Source organism: Buteo buteo, chromosome 8, assembly GCF_964188355.1.
Source record: "Buteo buteo chromosome 8, bButBut1.hap1.1, whole genome shotgun sequence".
In the NCBI taxonomy this organism is placed as follows: Eukaryota; Metazoa; Chordata; class Aves; order Accipitriformes; family Accipitridae; genus Buteo; species Buteo buteo.
The window spans coordinates 24,631,388-24,650,587 of NC_134178.1; the positions used below are offsets into that span (position 1 = coordinate 24,631,388).

Sequence of the window (19,200 nt, forward strand, 5' to 3'; positions counted from 1 at the left end):
TTGCCCAGTACCTGTGTTATTCTGATGGGCAAACACAGGGCACTTTAGCTTCATTTTTTTAGCTGGTTCCTAATGGTCCTTTCCAGAACTTTATTAATTTGCAGTGTGGTACTGGCTGCCAGATCACCGTGTGTATAATTTGTACGAACTGTTCATTTTATTTTAGAACATACTGTTTCAACAACATGGCTTGTGTCATCATGAGAACCATGACAAAGGGTTATCCAGACTTCATGATAGCCAGCCAGAAAAATGGGGCTGTGAAACAATATTGCTGCTGAGACTAACTTCCAAATGCAGAGTGTGAGAGAGGGCACGACACTTCAGTCCTCATTCAATCTGTTATTGTCGATATAGGGAACATCTTTGTGAAAGAAAAGGGGAAAATACAAAGTCTGAAAGGAATATGCATGTTCTGAACAGTTTTGGCTGCATACATATAACCTTCCCAAACATTATCTTTGCATCGTTTGTTGACGCAGAAGTAGTAACAGTATTTTCATAGTGTTATACCCGCTCTACTGGTATTTTCTCATGTCAGTTTGGAGGTAGTGACTCCACACTGGTTATTTTCTGGACAGGCCTTCAAGCTATCAGGAACGTGACTCATCAGAGCAACGTTCTCATAAGTATATTTTTTATGTTTATTTGTGCGAGTGGGATGAATTTGCAGAAAACTCACAAGTACAGGATGTGTTCTTCTGGCTAAAAACACCAGTATTCTATTCTGGTAAAATATTAACAATCAGTATACAGTAGTCATATCAACTTAGCATACGCCCCTTTGATTCTTCCATGAAAGGTGTTACAGGGGCTGAAAGTAGGGTTTATTTCCTGACACCAAAGACCCAAGGTGTTAGTTTCTGTCTATGGTCAAAAATTGCACACCCCCACCCCAAAAATGCGTATGGGAAAGTAAGCCTCACCCTAGCTTATGTCTCAGAACAGATACAGCGTGCTAAAGGCATGGCCAAAACTCACCAGATGCTGCAAGCATATGATTCCTCCATGAGAGTTTATATGGTACAGCTGTTTTTAAATGTTTTTGTAATTGAAAAGGCTCTAGCATCTGGTCCTTTGCTTATTACTCTTAGATCAAATAGTCACAATCTGAAGACTACTTTCAAATAATGCAGAAAAAAAAGAACTCGAGGCACTGAGGGTACATTTCTCTCAGATGACCTTCTTTGAAGTACTTGTAAAAATATAAGTAAACTGTGTAATAAAAAAAAAAAAAAAAGAAAAAGGCAGAAAACAACTCCGGTAGGGAATGATATCAGTTATGTATGCATACAAATACCGTCATCTTTTTAAATGTAGGTAGATAAAGTAACAAGTGGTATGTACTCTTGATATCTTTCAGTTATATAAAGAGTATATTACTCTTCCCTGCACATGTTATTGTGTAATTCAACTCCACCTCCAACAGTTGCAGACTTGCTGCTGTCATGAACAAAACAGGATATGCGCTGTGGTACACCATGCAGAAACCCTTGCCCTGGACCAGCTTTTCCTCTGGTAACACTCAGAGGGTTCCCATTGATTCCAGTTAGTCCTAGACAGTACTCCTGAAGAAAGTCAGACCTTTCCACCTTACTAGTTCAGATTTATGGATGAACACTGTTACATGATTATCATTTATTTAGGCAAACCTCCTCTGAAGTCAATTATTGAATAAATAAGAATCATAATGATTCTTTTTCTTTTTTAAATTTTTTAAAAATTTATTTTGTCTGCCTGCATAAATTCTGGAATACTAGGTGATTTAATCCTCTGTGAAGGCACCTCCGAAATAGTGGGTAATCTGACATATTACATGAATTGAACTAGGCTGAGTCAAGGGTGGAATTTCATTATTTGTCTATGTAAGGCTGACAAACTATTTTAGAGGAAGATTTAGTCTGGAAATGAATTTCTGTAAAGCCAGCTAGCTTCTTGACCACATCCTAAGCCTTTCATATCATGATTGGATGCCATAAAGCAAGGCCTTAATTATTTTGATTGAAAAAGGTAGTTTCAGAGCTGTTAGTTTTTTGAGAGGCTGAGATAGCCTCAAAGGAAAATCAAAATAAGAGCAACTGTAGTTCTCCCAAGCTCTTCAAAGCGCTTTATGTGATTTAAAAATAGGCTAGCATTAGCTTAAAAATGTTTGGGAATCGTGTAACAGCATTTTCATTTTCTTTTTTAAAATAATACATGTCTTGTTACCACATGGCACAGACCTATGTGTTTTACTTCAGCAAGCTAAAGACAAAGATAATGTTTGTTACTGGAGCTGTAGCTTTGTTCATAATTTTAAAATACATTATGTAATCATCAAAGTGATAAAAGAAAAAAGTTGCAGGTGCATGAACAATTTATTTAACCATTTTTAAATGGTCACACAGATTAATTTTGTACTTCAAGAATGTCAGTATCACAATTGTATTTTGATAGAACTCCTACTAGATCAAAAACATACCTTTCTGTCTTGAGACTTCTGGTCAGCAATTGTAAAGAGGGGTGTGTTGGGGGGGGTGGAGGAGTGGGTGGGGCTGGGTGTGTATTATTATGTATTTTTATAAATATAAAGTGGTTCACTGATATTACCAAAGTACGGTACCAAGAGCCCTCCACTAACTGCTTGCAATTCTGGAAATGAGTTCTAATACAACATCTATAAATGTGTTTTTCTCTTCCAAGACTGATCCAAAGGTAGTTGACGTTTTCCTGTCATAATTGGCCTTGCATTTACAGACATCTTAGAGTGATGAATTCCCCTTGAAGAAAAAAATTGAAAAAATGTCCCCTTTTGCGATGTCTATAACAAAGTAAAGGTATAGACACCACCCCACAGATGGTAGATCGGTAGGTACATCGGTAGATACTCATCTTCTATGCTTGGCGAGTGTGTGTTTAGGTTTGGCTGAAGACTGCACAGGAAGAACCAACAAACACACATCAGTATTTCATACTTCTTAAGAGACTGATTTCACTGTGTGCTGGAATTCTTCCTTTACTCGTACAGAGTATTTATTTTGTATATTGTTTGAATTCTCATAGTTTAAGTAAATATGAGCAAGTGGCACAGTTCAGTGTGATGTGAATATTAAGTGCTGGAAATAACCTGCTAAATCCATACATTGTGTTTCTTAGTCTCAGTTGATTGTATCATATTGAAACTTGTGTCCTCAGGCAACTGTATGTTACCCAACAACGATCATTTTAACAAATATTCCACATGCACATTTTTTCTGTTGCTTGTCCAAGATTCCTCATTTTGTAGGTCTCTTGTCTATGCAATATGTTCCCTAAGGTTAAGAATGAAGGAGGTCTCTACTACAAGACACTCTTGATTGAAATAGCAGCTAAATTGCTGCAGTAATGAGAAAATTTCCTTTTCCCTAGATAAATCAGCTGCTTAGCATTGAAAAATTTTTGAGATAAAGATTCTTTGTGAAATAAAAAAAATAAAGATCATTTCTTTACAATCAGAATTTGCTAATGAGCCTACTATGGAAATGCAGAGCAAAACTTGCTGTTTTAATGGAAGCATGGTCAGGCTCTATTATGAGACTTAATGCTCTCAAAAAAAGACTGTTGTATAGACACTGTGACATGCAGTAGCTTTAGAAAATGCTGCTGTGTTTCTGGAAAAAAGTGGTTAAAAACACACAACGATGAAGTTAACCTAAATCTTTCATTGGCTTAAAAAAATAGGTCAAGTAATACATTATTAGCTCCGCTGTAAGCCTGTACACAATCTGTACATTCCAAAGTGAAAGAGGTTTTGCTTAACATTCTTACATCTACTTTCATTCATGGTATCTCTAGGTTAAAATATTTGGCTTTTTTACTCCCCTTTGCTTTCTCTGAAGTGGAAATTTGGGCATTCTTTAACAACACTAGTCTTTTGCTGAAAAAATGCTCGAATATGCCATTTGTAATTATTTTACTTGAGTTTTAGAACTAAAATGTTGGCATATGGTAACGCAGTTATTATCCCACAATTTATAAGCGACTTGTGAACAAATTTGCTTCTCTTTTCTCAGCCTTTAGCTTCTAGAAGTATCACGAAGTGCTCTGTAAAGCATTTGGGGAACACCATGCCAAGCGTCGAGACATTTGTTAAACACAGGCACACAGAAGGTGTGATGAAGGTCACACGCGCTTTGTAGCTTTGCCTATGCAGCCAAGTTCAGCGTGTACCTCTGGGTACTCTCTCCTCTGGTGGGGATGAAGTCTAAAGAACAACTTGACGTATAACGCAGTTTCTGGCAGCAGAGGTTGTGGGGATGCCACCTACCAAAATGGAGGGCTGACTCTTCTCGCAAGCTCTGCCCACGGCCGGTTTTCCTCCCAAACTGTGTTTACCGCCACGTGGGCAAACGGCACTGCTCCGACGAGCCACTGTGCCCCCGATTCTCGAACCGCTTCCGCGGGGGGGGTAGTCTGGGAGCCGGGGCCCTCCCCCGCGCCCCGCCGCCAGCACAGGGACCGCCGGCCGTCCCGGCTGAAGGCGGGAGGGATGCTCCCCTCTCCCGGGCGCGGCCACCATCCCCGCGCCGCCCGGCCTGGGAGGTCGAGGCCGAGGGGTAAGGAGACGCGCCGGGAGCCGTGAGGGCAGGCGGGGCCGGCCCGGTCGGCAGGGCCCGCTCGGCCCTCCCGGGAGCAGCCGCAGGTGCCGGGGCGGCCGCCGTGCGCTGGCGGGAGCCTTTTCGTTCAAGGGGGGGAGGGGGGGCAAGTTTCTAGTGCGTGTTTTTCGGAGAAAAAGCGGAAAACAGAAGCTCTAAACCGGCGACAAATGGTAACCGCTGAAAGCGCTCCCCCCCCCTCCGTTATTCTAAGCGAGCCTAAGGAAAAAAAAAAGGTGTTATTTCTAAGCCACCGCTGTTTTCACTAAATACGGGTCCTCCGGTACTATCGCTCGTAAGTTTGTTTCCCGGGGGCCCTGCGCCTTCAGTTAGATTAATTAGAGAGGGCAGGAGGCGACGCGACTTGCGTACGTGCGACGCGTTTAGCGGCGACCTGCTCCGCAGCCGCCGTTCGTCCCCACACGGTGCGGAGCGCACCCCTCCCGCCCGGGCCGGCCCAGCCCGGCCTCCCTTCCCCTCCCCTCGCCGGGGGTTAGAAAAGGGTTAAGAAACTTGGCTGGAGAGATGAATGGCGCGGCGCGGGGAGGGGCCGGGCTGCGCCGCGGCGGGCGAGGTGGAAGGCGGGGAGGATCGCGGCTGCGGGTTAGGCTTTGAAAGTCAGCCTCACAGGCATTGCAGCAGAGCCCCGAGCCGCGGAGGGGTGCGGAGAGGAGCGGAGCGGAGCTCGCCGTGTATGTGTGCGGGGCCGGGCGGGGGGTACGGACGGACGCGGCGGGGGGGGTCAGGGCGGAGGGCGGGGGGGGGGAAGAGGGGAGAGGCGGCGCGGCGCGTCCTGCCCTGCCCTGCCCTCCCCTCCAGCCGGGGGACCCAGCCGCCCACCTCGGCTTCGGGAGCCGCCGCCGCCGCTCCCCGGACCTCCGCGCCGGGACTGGCCGCCGGAGCCCTCGCCTGCTGCGGCCGCTGGGCCGGGCCGGCGCGCGTGCCCGCTGCCTGCGCGGGGGGCCGCCGCCGGAGCCTCTCCCGGCGGCGAGGCCGGCCGGCGGGCACCGGGCAGCCCGCCCGGGAGGAGCCGGCGCCGCGGGGGGGGGGGGGGTGCGCGGGCCCGCTGCGGGGTGAGTGCGGCGCTCTTCCGCCGGCAGCCGTGGTGGCTGGCGGGGGAAATGGCCGAGCGGAGCGGGCCGGGGCCGCGCTGGCGGGCGGCGGGCGGGGAACAATGCCGGGGTGAGCCCGGCGCGGGGGCGGCCGCGGCGGCGGGGGCCGTTTCCGGTGACGGCCGCCCCTCTGGTACACACCTCCCCCCCCCCCCCGGCGGTGGGAGCCGAAAGTTTGCCTGGCCAGGGTGGGTCTGGGTGAGCTGGAGGGCCGGAAAAGTTACTCGTCTTCACCCCCGAGACCCGCGAGCGTTTTCTTGAGCGCTGGCTGCGAGCCTCCCTCGGTCCCCGTTTCGGAGGGGCACCCCCGCCCTCCTCCGCCGCCCGGTGTGCGCGTGAATTATTTACAGAGCCGCAAGCTCGGTGCGCAGCGGCTGCGGCGGCCGCCCGGGGGTGCGGAGAGACCCGGCCCCGCCGGCCGCGGCCTCGCCCGCCGCCTCCCGCCGCCCGGCTGCTTTCACAGCAGCTGCGGGCAAGGCCACGCTTCCCTCTTCTGCCCCCCCCCCCCCCCCCCCCCCGCCCCACTGTTTGTTACTGCCCGCCCCCCCGCTACCTGCGAGCGGGCAGCCGGTGCCTTGGGTGCCTTTTCCACCGCCTCTCGTTGGTGGCACACGCTCGGCTCCCTGCTTCCCCCAAAGATGCCTTCTCATCGCTTCGGGCTCCTGAGGGACGTCGCTGTTTCCTTTCTAGACTAAAGGTTACTTGTTACTTTTCCAGACGTGTTTTTGTGTCCCTGAAGCCCTTTAAAGGTGATTCTCCCGCCCTCCCCTTTTTCTCTACAGAACGTGGTGTTGGAAGTTGTTCTTCATAAGTGTTGGTGATTAAGTTTGGAAGGTGGTGAAACCTAAAGAAATGTAGCATAGGCAAAATAAGGGACAGCTTTGTAACGTGCGAACAGCCTTGTGTCTGTGCTGCACCTCTCTTTTTCTTCTCCTGTATCGTGGATTCTGATGATTTATTAGTTTTTTAATTTAAAGAAGAATTCAGCTAAAATGCTTGACACATGTTGAAAATGTTGAAAAAATGGTGGGATTTCTGGCTTTGGGATTGCGGTGCTGATAGGAAAGCTGAAGTGGAAGTTATCCCCTTCTGCCTTACCTCTTTGGAATCTGGAGACTATACTATTCCTTTATTTTATTTTGAGGGGGCCTGCCTGCCTGCAGGGTCTGATAGCTCACAGGCTGATTAGAATTTAACTGAGTCATGGCACTATAAATGTTCAGAGATACTGTAAAGCTTTATTTAACAAAGAGTGCGAATCTAGTCTGTGAAGACCCATGGGGAGGAAGCAGTCACTTGTGGAAGGGGGGTGGTGTATCCCTGAGCGAGTGGTGGAAAACATTTATCTTTAATATTCAAATGCGATTTACTGTTTCTGGGGCTGACTGAGCACACTAGAAAGTGACACATTAAGATGTCATGTGACAAAAGCTTTCTGAGCTGAGGATATCTTGTGGTTAAAGTCTGTTTTAATAGCATCTGACTAATTGTTGCTATACAGGCAGCAAGAGTTGATACCGTGGAGAGCAAAAGTTCTCGTCGAGAATGATGTTCAGGCAGGTTTGGGGCTTCCGCTGCCTGGGGCAAGTGTCTTCTCAAACTTGTGGTTGAGAGGTCTGAGTTGTTATTTTATCAGTGGTCTCTCGAGTTAGAGTTGACGTTGACTCCAAAGCAAGACGGCAAGTTTGTTATGAGTGAAATGCATACGTAAGGGTGTACATTTTCTGTTGAGCGGGATGGAAGAGGTGGCAAGTAGTGACTGCGTGTTTCAGGTAGGGATGAAATCTGACCTCCTGTTAGAGTGGCCTACAGTTCCAAGTTATCTAATGAGCGAGAGCTCTCAGTGGTTTTCAGATTCTTGTAGACCCCGTGTGCATAGACTACAAGATGCTGTCAAATGCCAAACTGTACTGAATGGATTTTTTTTTTCTATTAGTCTTGGAGTAGAAAATTACCAGATGAAAATGTGCTCTTCCGCTCTGCTCCCTGAACTTGTTTCTTTTTCTAAAGTGAAAGATGTGCTAATCAAAATTGGAGGAAAATGAAATAACTAAAATTTATTATAGTCATAAAAGCTATGTTGATAAAGAAGTAAAAGTGAAGTGATGTTTTTATATTGTAAACTTAAATAGGTGATTTAAATGCTGGCTGTATCACCTGCAGTGTTTGATAGCTGTGTTTAGGGTGAATCTGTTCTGTAAAAGGCACCAAGGAAAATTTTTTTTTCTTAAGTGATTCAGTAAAGGTTAGAACTCAAACATGAATTAACTTTATGGTGATCATATTTGCCTGGAAGTTTTGCTTAATGTGGGATTGGTTTAAAAGAATTGACAAAGGCTTCTTTGCTTAAAGCTTATTTTGTCTTTTCAGAGCTAACTTTTATTTTTCTGCCTTTGAACAGTGGCAAAAGGTTTCTGTAATACCAGCTGTATTATTGTTAGCAGTGAGAGCACTGTTAATTTTACCAGTGACAGTGCGGGACATTACTATATTAAAAGATAAACGATGTTTTGCGTTGTGCCGAGCACATGTATAAACTTGCCCGAGGCAAAGCCAGGGAGTTGCATTTCCCAGTCAGCTGCCTTGCTCAAGGGTTGTGCTTGACACCTCCTTGCAGGGCTATTGGAGAAGACGGGAAGACTGTAACATTTCATTAATTTTAGAATAGCTCTTCAGAACTTGCCTGAACCTCAGAACCCAAATGGCTTGTGGCCTTTTTCCTGTCTGAACATGTAGGGAGTGGAGGGGGTCCAGAAGAGAGACTGGGGAGAGCACAGGGTTTCCAGCTGGGCGCCTGATGGGGGGCAGTAGCCCCTTTGTGAGTGGGGCTTTGGTGTCCGACCTGCCATGCGTGGGGCCTGCGGGCAGGGGAGGCTGGGCTCAGCCAGGCTGATCCCCCGCTGCTGGGTGAGGAGCAATAGGCAGGGTAAATAGGATAACTATCTGATGGATTGAAAAAGGTTAAACACCCGTTTGGGACAAGAAGTGCAAATTTTGAAGTATAAATTGTTACTGCTTAGCAGGTGTTTAATGACAGGCAAATGGAAAGATAATGTAGGTAGGAAATGAAGCCTGGACAGAAGGAAAAGGTATGAAAGAATATCCACAAATGTACAAAAAAGATAAAAACCATAAACTTGACAGTCTGTCTAAACAGTCTTAAACTAGAAACAAAAAGGTTAATGGTAACAGCATTTGTGGTTTGCTTGCTCTTCCTGCCAACAGGCCAAAACGATAAGAGCAGTAGCTGTCTGAACTGCACTGGCCTGCCTATGGCAAATGTGAGGGAAGTTAAGAGGAAAGTATTTAAAAGGCTTGTGGCATTGCTTTGGCATATTATGGTATTAGGGTTTTGCTAGGTGCATTCGAAAATACTGAATTGGAAAACAACGTGCTATGGTTGGCAGGTGGTACTTTGGGTGGACATCTGTGATCACAAAAACTTTTTTGCATTCTCAGATGGGAAGATCTGCCTCAGGAAAAGCAGGCGGAGGGATTCTTTTGGTAAAGATGAATTGCCTACATTTTAGTGTTTCTGGATTATTTATTTCAGATACTTGGAAATATTAACGGACCTATTTAGCACTTGAAAGAATTAATTTGGTAATTTATTTGGCTGTCTGTTTCAGGTCACTTGGCTTGATGGTTGAAGAAGGAGAATAGGAACTAAGACTCAAGTAAATAAATACTCATGTGTAGAAAGGGGAAGAAGCAGTTGCTAGCCATCCTAGTTTGGGTCAAACCCCTCCTGGCATAGTCTTCTCATACTTAAATTGTTACTGGTGCTTGTTGCTCCGGTTTAATTGCCTGTCTTGAGAGAAACTCTGTTTTCATACCACTTATTTCTAAATACCATTGTCTTTGGCAGAGGAAAACCAATTTTGCTCATAGACAAAATCAGATTAAAAGCAGAAGCTACAGATCTTTTGTTAGTCACTGGTTTCTGAAGAGGTTGAGTTTAGTGTAGAAAAGCAGCTCATTGTTGGGGAAGACTTCTGGTGGGCTGCTCTTCCTCCTCTCGAGAAAGAAAGGTGTGAGGGAGTCACCGTGAGAGAGGTTGGGTGCTAGATGTAAAATGTGTTTCAGTCTTGTCCTGAACTATTATTTGAAAACAAATAAGAGAGGATTTAATTTGCCCCAAAAAGTGTTTAATGAATTTCTGTGTTGAAATGTGTCGTAAGTAGTATGTCTTGCTCGCAGAAGAACCGTGGTTTTGTTCTCCTTGGTGCTAGGCTGGTACTGCTGCTCTGATGCTAATTTTTTTCATAGCGAACATTTAAGATATTCAGCTACGGGCTTTCTAATTATTCTCTGTGCACCACCCCACCATGAAAATGGAGTGGGAGGAGAAACTGAAAAGGCTTTTTCAGTGACGTAGAAAGTAGAGGTAGAAAGAAATGATGATTCTTGCCCCAGGAGCTTGTCGTGTTGGTGGTTTTCATGTCATCACCTATCCCACTTTCAGCAGTTTAGAATATGAAGCAAATCAGTGTTCAAAAAAACTATAAGGTGTGCAAAGCAAGTGATCCAGACGTGAAGTTTTTGGGGAATAAAGTATTATTCTAGAAAAGCTTGCTTTTTTAAATTTGTTTTTAAAATGTTATTGAAGGAATATGGTATTTTCCCCAGAAATAACAAATTCTTTTGTTCTCTTTTCTCTGAACTCTTATAAACCTTTTGTAGTCACTTGGAACAATGCAGAAAAGACTGTTCAATGCCAACCTGAAGGAAATCCTGTCTATACATTGAACCTTGATGGCAATACAGTGTAGGGTGTTTCTTGTTTTGTTGTCCACCCCTCTCCCCCCAAAAAAAATCTGTCTTCTCTTGGATGTAGGAATACTTAAATAAAACCACTTGTCAGTGGTGGAAAACATTTTGTCTACATGTATAGTATGGAACAGAAATACTGGAATTAACTACTTTTCTCAAATTAAGGCGACTTGAAAAGGTGATGCTTCCTTCTGCTCTAAGGGACCTCTGGTCCCATTTTTCCTTTGGTCACAAAAGATTCCACATCCAGCTTATTTGCCCTACCAGTGAAATGGAGTTGGGAAGGCTTTGCACTATGTTTATTACTACCTTTGTCACTGTACTTGTCATTTCTCTGTTTATTTTGACTGCAGTGGTAGCTTTATTTTTTTTTTTTTTCCCCTAATTGAATCCAAATGTTGAGGATTGCTACTGTTCTGTGGTGCAAATTGGTTTTTATTTTGTGATTTGTATAGGGGAAGGATTTGAAATAATGTCTGCATGTAGTATTTCAGGGTATTTACTTGTTTTTCGGCTTAATTGGATCTGTTGCTTTTCTTGCATCTTGGTACTGGCAGTAGTCCAGCATGCTTCTGTTATTTCATGTACCCGAAAGCTTTGAATAGGTCTTTTTTGGATGAGGACCCATCTATCAACACCTGTATCTTTTTTTCTCAGGTAGCACATTGCAGTGGTCGGAGTTAGATGTTTTCTCTAAGCCCAAGTAGTTTTGCAGAAGGGGGAGATGCTGAGAGCTGCCCCCAATGCACACAGTTCCCCCTCTGCCCCTCTCTACCCTCCATGCCTGTAGCCACCTGTGGGGTCCTCTGTGCTAGAGAAATACTGTGTTTATAAAGCTTTTGTATGCAATTTTTGTGAGAACAGAAGCTAAGGGTGTGGAAAAGAGGAGAGGAACTCTCCCTCTGCCCTTCAAGAGGAAGGGAAAGTTCATCCAAACAGGGGAGAAAGTGTTGTGTGGTTGTTTTGGTATTTTTTGTTGTTGTTTAATTTTATTGTAGTTAAATTTGATTCTTTATGCATAATAAACTTGCTGCTTGGGTAGTAACTTTGTGACATAGGAATTAATATAACTTTTAATAATGAGGCTTGTCACAAGAACAAGGCTGAAATAGTACAAATAACAGTGATCTGGGCTAGCTGTAAATTTGCATCTTTGAGCAAAAGTTTACTTAGGAATAATAGAGAAGTGCTCAGAAGAATTGTTAAGGTGGTACTTGTGATAGATAACGTCTATCTATGTTATGTACTATTTAATTCCTAAATAGCTCAAAAGCAAATATAATTTCTACTGCTTTAGTTTTTTCTAACTACAAGTTATACTATGTTCTTGTCTTTTATTGCTGTGTGTATATATATATTTAAATTAATAGGGGCTCTTTAAAAAATATGATTTTGATGTTCATAGGTGTAAGTTTGAAGTGTTAAGCAGTAATAGCTACATAGGAAGGAGGGCTTTCATGTCACAGGTGTTTTTTGAATGAAAGGACAAAAAAAGAGGACCATGGCTTTGAATCAGAGTTGAACATGGAATTTGTTCTTGCAGAAATACTGTCCACTTAGCCAATACAAGTCTAGATAACACAAATTGTTTGTTTTACTGATGGTTCTGTTCGCAAGATTTTGATTTCTGAAGTTTGGAGCTATGTTTTTATTCTGAAATAAAAATGTTGTTTGCAGTTCTTACCAGCCAAAATAAAGCATCACTTTCTGTTACACCATCAACAAGAAAGTAGACAGAGGTATATTGGATAGGAAAAATTAGTATGCAGACTTTCATAGGGTGATTTCTGCTATTCATTTCAGATCAAGCATGGAATTGCTGAGGAAGAAAATTAATGCATCCTTGGGCTCCTGAAGGAAGAGCTTTCCTGATGGGACCATTTTCAAGGTAAATAATTTGCTTGGATTATTTACCTTGTCTCTTTGGATTGGGGTTTCTTCTTTGTCTCACTAAATCTGTCAGACAACTGTCTGCCATGTGTAAGTCTTTTAGGATTATAATATGTTTTAAAGTGATAAATTTTCCAGTTAATTGCTTTCTTTTACTGTAAGACTTTTTTTCAGTGTGTGCTGATTAAAGAGAAATAAGTATTTCAGTAGCATTTGAACTTTTTGTATGGAATTTGCTAGTAAGTCCTGAAGATTTAGCCTACTTGTTTGGGAGGTAGCTGCTAAATAGAGAAGAACTTGATTTACATGTAATTTTGGAGTGAAAGAGAAGATTAAATAAAACTTACTGTGTTACAATCTCTCTTATTTCTTAAATAAAACGGATCCAAATTGAGCTTCTGTGGCAAGGGACCGTCACAGTAAAATCATTATTAGATATTACATTATAATGGCTTGTAGACATTTAGCACCACTGTCATTTTGTTTGGATCTGCTCCCTTGGTTCCCATTTCCTAAATCCTATTTTTCTTTGATACCGGGGAATAATTCCCCAAGTGTTGTCCAGTGATTGCTTATGTATACGCACTTTGGTTTGTGAGTGATTTTATTCACTTGAGTAGCCCCACTGTACTCGGTGGGCCTACATGCATGCCTAAGAACTTGAGAATGCTGATGAGCATAAAGAATACAATTTGGGCATGTAATGGTTGACAAGCAGTTGTTGTTTTGTTTCTAGTCTCTCTTAGGACTCATTTGCATTGCCTCCAGTGGCAACTTTTGTGAGCATTAGTAGGGAAGGTCTAGAAGCTGGAGGCAGTCATACCAAATCCCAGCCTGCAAAACTTCTTGCATGTCCGTTGTAATGACACAGATTGCAGATGCAAGCATATATTTTTCTTTTTTTAATAAATCCATGTGTTGCTTGACTTTATTTGAATATAGCATTGGTCTGTTTACAGCAGTTTAAGCATCTCAAACACAGTAGAATATAGCAAAGTGAAATCATTAGCAAATACCTGTGCTTTTTAAATTGAAGAGATGTGGATTTATCCAGAATCAGTGTTTTGGAAATAAAGGGATGCGGAGAGTTTTGAGCAGGGAAGACACAGAACACTCAATATGAGATCCTGCAAGCATCTTCAATCTTTATTTCTAACAGGGTTCTTTTATATGATTTCTATAACATATGCCTACTAGTCATTCTCTTATTGGTTACATGAGGAAAAAGTTACATTTACATACTCCACCTACTTGCGGTTACAGACTACTTATTTTTACGTTTCTTCAACCACAACTTCTCTTCACAAAGTTCCTTCTTTTCGCCAAGGACACCGCGTCCTTGAGTGTCATTGGTCACTGTTGTCTTGTCTCAGCAAAAATCTTCTTGCTCGCACAACGCCTCCATAGACTTGTGACCTTGTTCTATTAACCATTCCTCAACAAAGGGAAATCAAGATGAGGGATCTGTTTTTTTCCCCCATAATGTTTCTTCTTTGATTCCTCAAAAAAAGGCAGCTAGTATTGCTGTAGTGCTTCTTAGTTGTCCGAGCAATTGTATTTACAGGAAAGTTAGTTGTGTTACTTACTGGTCTCAGAATCAGTACGATAGGCACTTCGGAATTAAAACACAATTAATTGGCTATTCAAAACTTGAGAATTGTGATCATCAGCAGATGGGCACTTATACAGCTTAATGGAACTTAGTAGATGGTGGCTTTTGTGGCAACAAGCTTTTCGAAATCTTTCACATATTAAAAAATAAAGTCATTCAAAGCTTTGTTTCAGGATTGTCACCTCTGTTTAAAAGCAATTCTAGTTAGTCAGTTGCAGAAGTGTAAGCTGTAAATAAGAGTCTTGCACCAAGTATTCAGCTTGTCAGTAAGGTAGGTTAAGATAAAGATTCGAGAAAATGTGTTTGTCAACGTATATACATGGCTGCTAATCCTCACACAGTTTGCATTCTTTTTTCCATTTCTAACCAACATTATAAAACAGTTGCATGCTATGTCTTGACTATTTTTTGGGGGGTGAGGAACAGGTTTTTATTGGTTGTAAGCACTAACTGTAGAATACTTGTGTTGGTATACCAAGTTTGCATTGCATACCACTGTAAATAGCTTCAGTGTGGAGTGCAGCAGATTTGTGTCTTGATCAGAGGTTGGTTTTTGTCACTGAAATTAGATTTCTTGTTTTAAGTCGGAGTTCTGGAACATTAGGGTGGTCTTTCTCCAACAGAGTACTGCTTTGCAAACATAACTGTTGATCTTGTTGATGCTGTGTATCCTTCATGAAGTAAGAGATACAAGAGGGGAAGGCAGTCATGCTAAAGTTGAGCTTACATCAAAAGAAAAGTCTGTAGCAGTGAGCTGAAATTTATGATTTAGGTCCTTGTTTAAGTTTATGCAAGTCTGAGAAACTGCAAAAGATGCAACTCGTAAGAAGATACGGATGAGAATTTAAAACCAATAATAAATGTAACTCATGTCAAAAGAACAAGGTGGTGACTCCGCATGTGCAAGGTTGGCAGAGGCAGCCTTTAATTGAGGAGGAATTGGTCGCTGTAAACCAGTTACGTCTTATTTTTAATGATAGGTTTCAGAGAACAGCAAATGAGTGTAGTATGATCTTGGCTGATAGTATGTGCTGTTCTTGTTGGATAAAAACCTGAAAGCCTGAGGGTATGAAGTTGCAAACAGAAGTTTCACTTTTTTTTTTCTTTTTTTTTCCTCCTTTCTCCTGTGAAGAGGAAAAAGTAGGCTATGCAAGTGGAAGAAACTCCACTTTTTTGCAGTGAAAGCTTTGGATATATTTTGTCTTTGGTGACTAACAGTGCTTCCACTTTGTCAGCCTAGGAAATTTGGTAAAGGGATTGGGAACTTGCAGGGTAGAGAAATGTCCCTCATTCTTTCTGTAGCTTGGCATTTAATATTTTACAGCAAACTTTTAAGTTTAACATATTTGAACTTGTACCAGATAGGGTTAATAGGCTAGAACAAAAGGTCAAAGCATAAGGCATTAGGCTTAATTAAGGGAGAGCAGGAGTGGCAGGAGTATGTGACAGTTAAATGGGTTTCCCACAGACTAATGTCTGGTACAGTGCAACCATGCCTCAACTTAAGTGGGTTATTTTGTGCAAAGGGCGGCTGTGATTAGCAGTTTGACATGCCAGACATTTCTGGCCAATCCCATCTGTTTTAGAGGTTAAAAAAGCACACCTTTATGAGCTGATAGATTGATTTGTGTGCCCGTCTGGTAAAGATTAGTAGTCCAAGGCCGATGCTGTAAATGCCAGTTATAGAATATTGTACTTTCTTAGTTGCTCTTTGTTTAAACTGTCAACTGTGTTGTAATGGGGCTAACAGCTATAAAAGTGATCTTGCAACATGAAGAATGCGGCAGGGCTGCTGTGGCAAGTGTTTTGAACCAGAAAGGTCTGGGAGGAACATTTCCTCCTTCGTCAGGTTTGTTTTGAATGCGAGCCTGTAGGCTTTGGTCATCTCACAATGCTTTGTTTGGAAGGGAATCTAGCTTAATGTGCTCCTGTGTAAGGCTCACACCTTTGCTTTATAGCAGTCGCCGTTAATGTGCTTGTCCAGAGGTTACCTGCCTCAGCAAGAGCAGTTTTCCAGTTCTGAGCACAGTCAGCTAGAGGAGAATTTCAGTACTTAAAAGGTTTCAGTATTTATGTCAACTTCATTATGTTCTCTGTATCCTTCCCACTCTGTTGCTGAACTGGGATGATACATGCATGTTGTGTTGTTTTTTCCTCTGTAGCTGTTACTCTCTGGATAGTTTTTCCAATCGTATCATGAGCTTGCCTTACAAGCCTAAAATAAAATAGGTAGCACAATAAGTCTTGACTGTGTTTCTCGTCATCTTTCTGACTTTGTAAAGTCAAAGTTACATTACTATTAATATAAGACTATTAATAAATCGTTGATGCAATAAAACTGTTTTTGATAATGTTCAAGGTTCATACGTAGTTGAAGGTGATTATCCTATTTTAAAATCAAGTAGAGGTCAGACTGTATTGTCAGATAACTGTGGCCCAAATGATATGTGATAGCTTCAAGACCAATGACAGTCTTCCTCACTTTAAATAAATACATGATTTTGAATTAAATTGTTAACTGTAAATGTATTTTGTGGTAACATACTGATAACTTCCTTTTGTATTTTGTGAAAAGCAGTGAGATACATGTGCTCGCTTAAAAGTAGTGCTTAAAGGTCTCATTTTTAAAAGACATTGTTTAAGTTATCCCTATTCTGTCCCTCCTCCATTCAAGCAGTGACACCTGTAGCTAAATATAACAGAAATAAAACTGCATGAAATTAACATTTGACACCTTGCATTTAACATTCCTACATTAACTTTTAAAATTAGTCATATGTCTAAAATTTCATGTTTTTCTCCTTGCAAACATGATTATCTTTCCCTTGCTCCATTTAAAAGAAAATAAAAATTGGAAGATAGTAATGACTTGATGTTCATACTATAAAGGCTGTTCCACGTACCTGAGCTATACTTTTGCTGTAACAGCTGTGGCCTGTTGCTGAAGAGATTGACTAATTTGTGATTTATGATTTGCCTTCACCTTATCTAGCTTTGTAAGAGCCACCCTAGTTTTTCTTTTGTTCTTGTGAAAGTCTCTTCCTTTTACTTCTGTTTGAAATGTCTAGAAATATTTTCAGTGTCCTTTAGGATGAGCAAGGCAACATCATTATCTTGCAGTTTATTTAGTAACATGGAGCTGAAATGGGCATATGCAGCATCATGTTCTCTGTGGAATAATATCTATTTAAATGATTTGGATCTAATACATATTTACATGAAAAAACATCTTGCCCTTCTCTGTGGGGAGAGAAGGTGAACAAGCATAAATTTTATAATACTCATTGCTTCTCTTGCACTAAATCATACTTAAATTGCAGAAGGTTGTTGGCTTGAGAGTTGTGTAAAAAGTGCTTGGCTAGTAAAGTGAGGGTGCAGGGAGATTTATCTAATTTAATACTAAGAAAATGTTGTCAGCTGCAGTGCATTGATACAGGATTGCCTAAATCCAAAACACATACTTTAGATTTTCGTGTATGCATGTTTGTAATATTTTCATGGTTATAATATATAAAACATAATCCTGAAATAATCCATTAGTGCAGTGTGTGTGTATGCTATATTTTGGCTAATTTGATTGTTATTGATTATACCTGAGCCATTATCTAATGTCTTGGGAATGGGATGGACTCTTGTGACTGCTTTTCTGCTGTTTCAGGGCAGAACATACTTTATTAAGTTTCTTGCAACAGTCATTGTTAAAATCTTTATAATTACTGCTTGAGTGTAATTAGCATTTCCTGCTCTAAGTGTAGCACAGATTAAATAATGAAGGTGTTCGGGTGGCATGCTAAAGATTGTACTCAGGACTTAACACAGGATATTTTCCTCCCCATATCTTAAGGGTATAGTCTAGTTCTGTTGATGAGAGTGGAAGTCTAGGCAGTGATTTTTATTGGGCTTGGGCCTCTCTCCAAGTCTGCACAGTTCGTCAAGTACAGTGATGTGGAGTCAGTATGGTGGCTTCTCTTCTACCGTTCCACTTTCACATTGGATAGAACTCAGTGGAACTATTCAGTTTAGCATTACTGAATGTAGCGGCACTATACCAAATATTCTGTACTTGTCAGTGAATCTGCTGCATTTTGTTAAAATATGTCTTCTTTTGTATTGTGCCTTTCAGTTAGGATATTATAAAATATTTGCATAAGATATTCATACAGCTTGATTGGCCATGAGGCATTAAAAACAATTCTAAAGTGTCCATTGTTTTCAACTTCAGGTAGTCTTCAACAAAAGAAAGGATGCACTCACCGTCTCTGGTGTTTCAAAGGATTTGATTTTTTTCATGTAATTGATGAAAAAGCAAGCATTTGGTTGGTATCCCTGACCCTTTATAAACTGGGTAGAAAGGATGCTGCACCATGCTTGTATGAACTGGCTGACTATGGATTTCTCCTTATTTTAGATTTCCATACTCTTTGACCTTGTAGTTGTTGACTTTGGTCTGGAACAATTTCAAAGTCATGTAAATGAATGTAATTAAGGTATTGCTTATCATCTTGGAGAGTTCACAGAGATGCTTATTGGCCAGAAAGGTTTGTTTACTTAATATGGAAGGTTAATATAAGGTTAAATTTTACTGTGTAAAATGGCTTCATAATGTTTTTATTTAGCAGCTGAAGAAAATAGTGTTTGAAAAGGCAAATAATAGTTTTATTTGACCTCTATGTGTTTCCTGTAGCTTGCATTATTGGGAAAATTTATCTTCATTGCATAGTCTTATTACAGTTTTCCTTTCTCCTTGTTCCACAAAGGGAACCTCTCAGAACTATTTGTAGGCCTTTGTGTAGGAAAGGAGCTACATTAAGGGAGGAAGTGCAAAAATATTTGACAATAATTGCTCTAAGTAGTCCATCCACTTCCACTTATGTCTTTTGTTCCCCCTGCCTCTTTTTGCCAGAATCGGATTCATGCTTTGTTCTTTGGTGCTTCTTTTGTCTTTATTGCCATTGCTGCTGAAATAAGGTGAAAAAGCGGTATAAAACAGCAGGGAAGAACATCAAGCTACTGGTTTCTGCCTTCGTCTCTCAGGCAGTAGAAGGAGCAGGGCCAAGGCCTCCATTTTCTTGTCTGTAGCCCTCAACTTTGTTTGGATATAGTTGTTTTGCTTGCCATTTATGGAAAAAATTGCTTGTCTTAGTGTTGTATTTTCTCCACTCCAGGTTTTTGTAGTTAACAAAACAGTGGGTACATGAGA

At 41.7% G+C, this 19,200-nt stretch overlaps 2 protein-coding genes across 6 annotated transcripts in view; one reads left to right on the forward strand and one right to left on the reverse strand.

Annotated features, from left to right (window-relative positions):
• The window catches only part of LOC142034093 (uncharacterized), a 54,039-nt gene that overhangs the window by 17,493 nt on the left and 17,346 nt on the right, over positions 1 to 19,200 (reverse strand). The window contains exon 2 of the mRNA XM_075034804.1: positions 5,454 to 6,249. Coding sequence (XP_074890905.1) covers positions 5,454 to 6,249 — 796 coding nt within the window. The remainder of the gene's footprint in view (positions 1 to 5,453; positions 6,250 to 19,200) is intronic.
• Positions 4,343 to 19,200, forward strand: part of NRIP1 (nuclear receptor interacting protein 1) — an 80,272-nt gene continuing 65,414 nt past the window's right edge. For 2 of the 5 annotated variants that reach the window (XM_075033924.1, XM_075033928.1), the window contains exons 1-2: positions 4,343 to 4,574; positions 12,302 to 12,386. The gene's annotated coding sequence lies outside the window, so the exon portion shown is untranslated. Of the gene's footprint in view, positions 4,575 to 5,147; positions 5,306 to 12,301; positions 12,387 to 19,200 lie in introns of those variants that run through there. The other 3 variants (XM_075033927.1, XM_075033923.1, XM_075033925.1) reach the window with 2 other exon arrangements.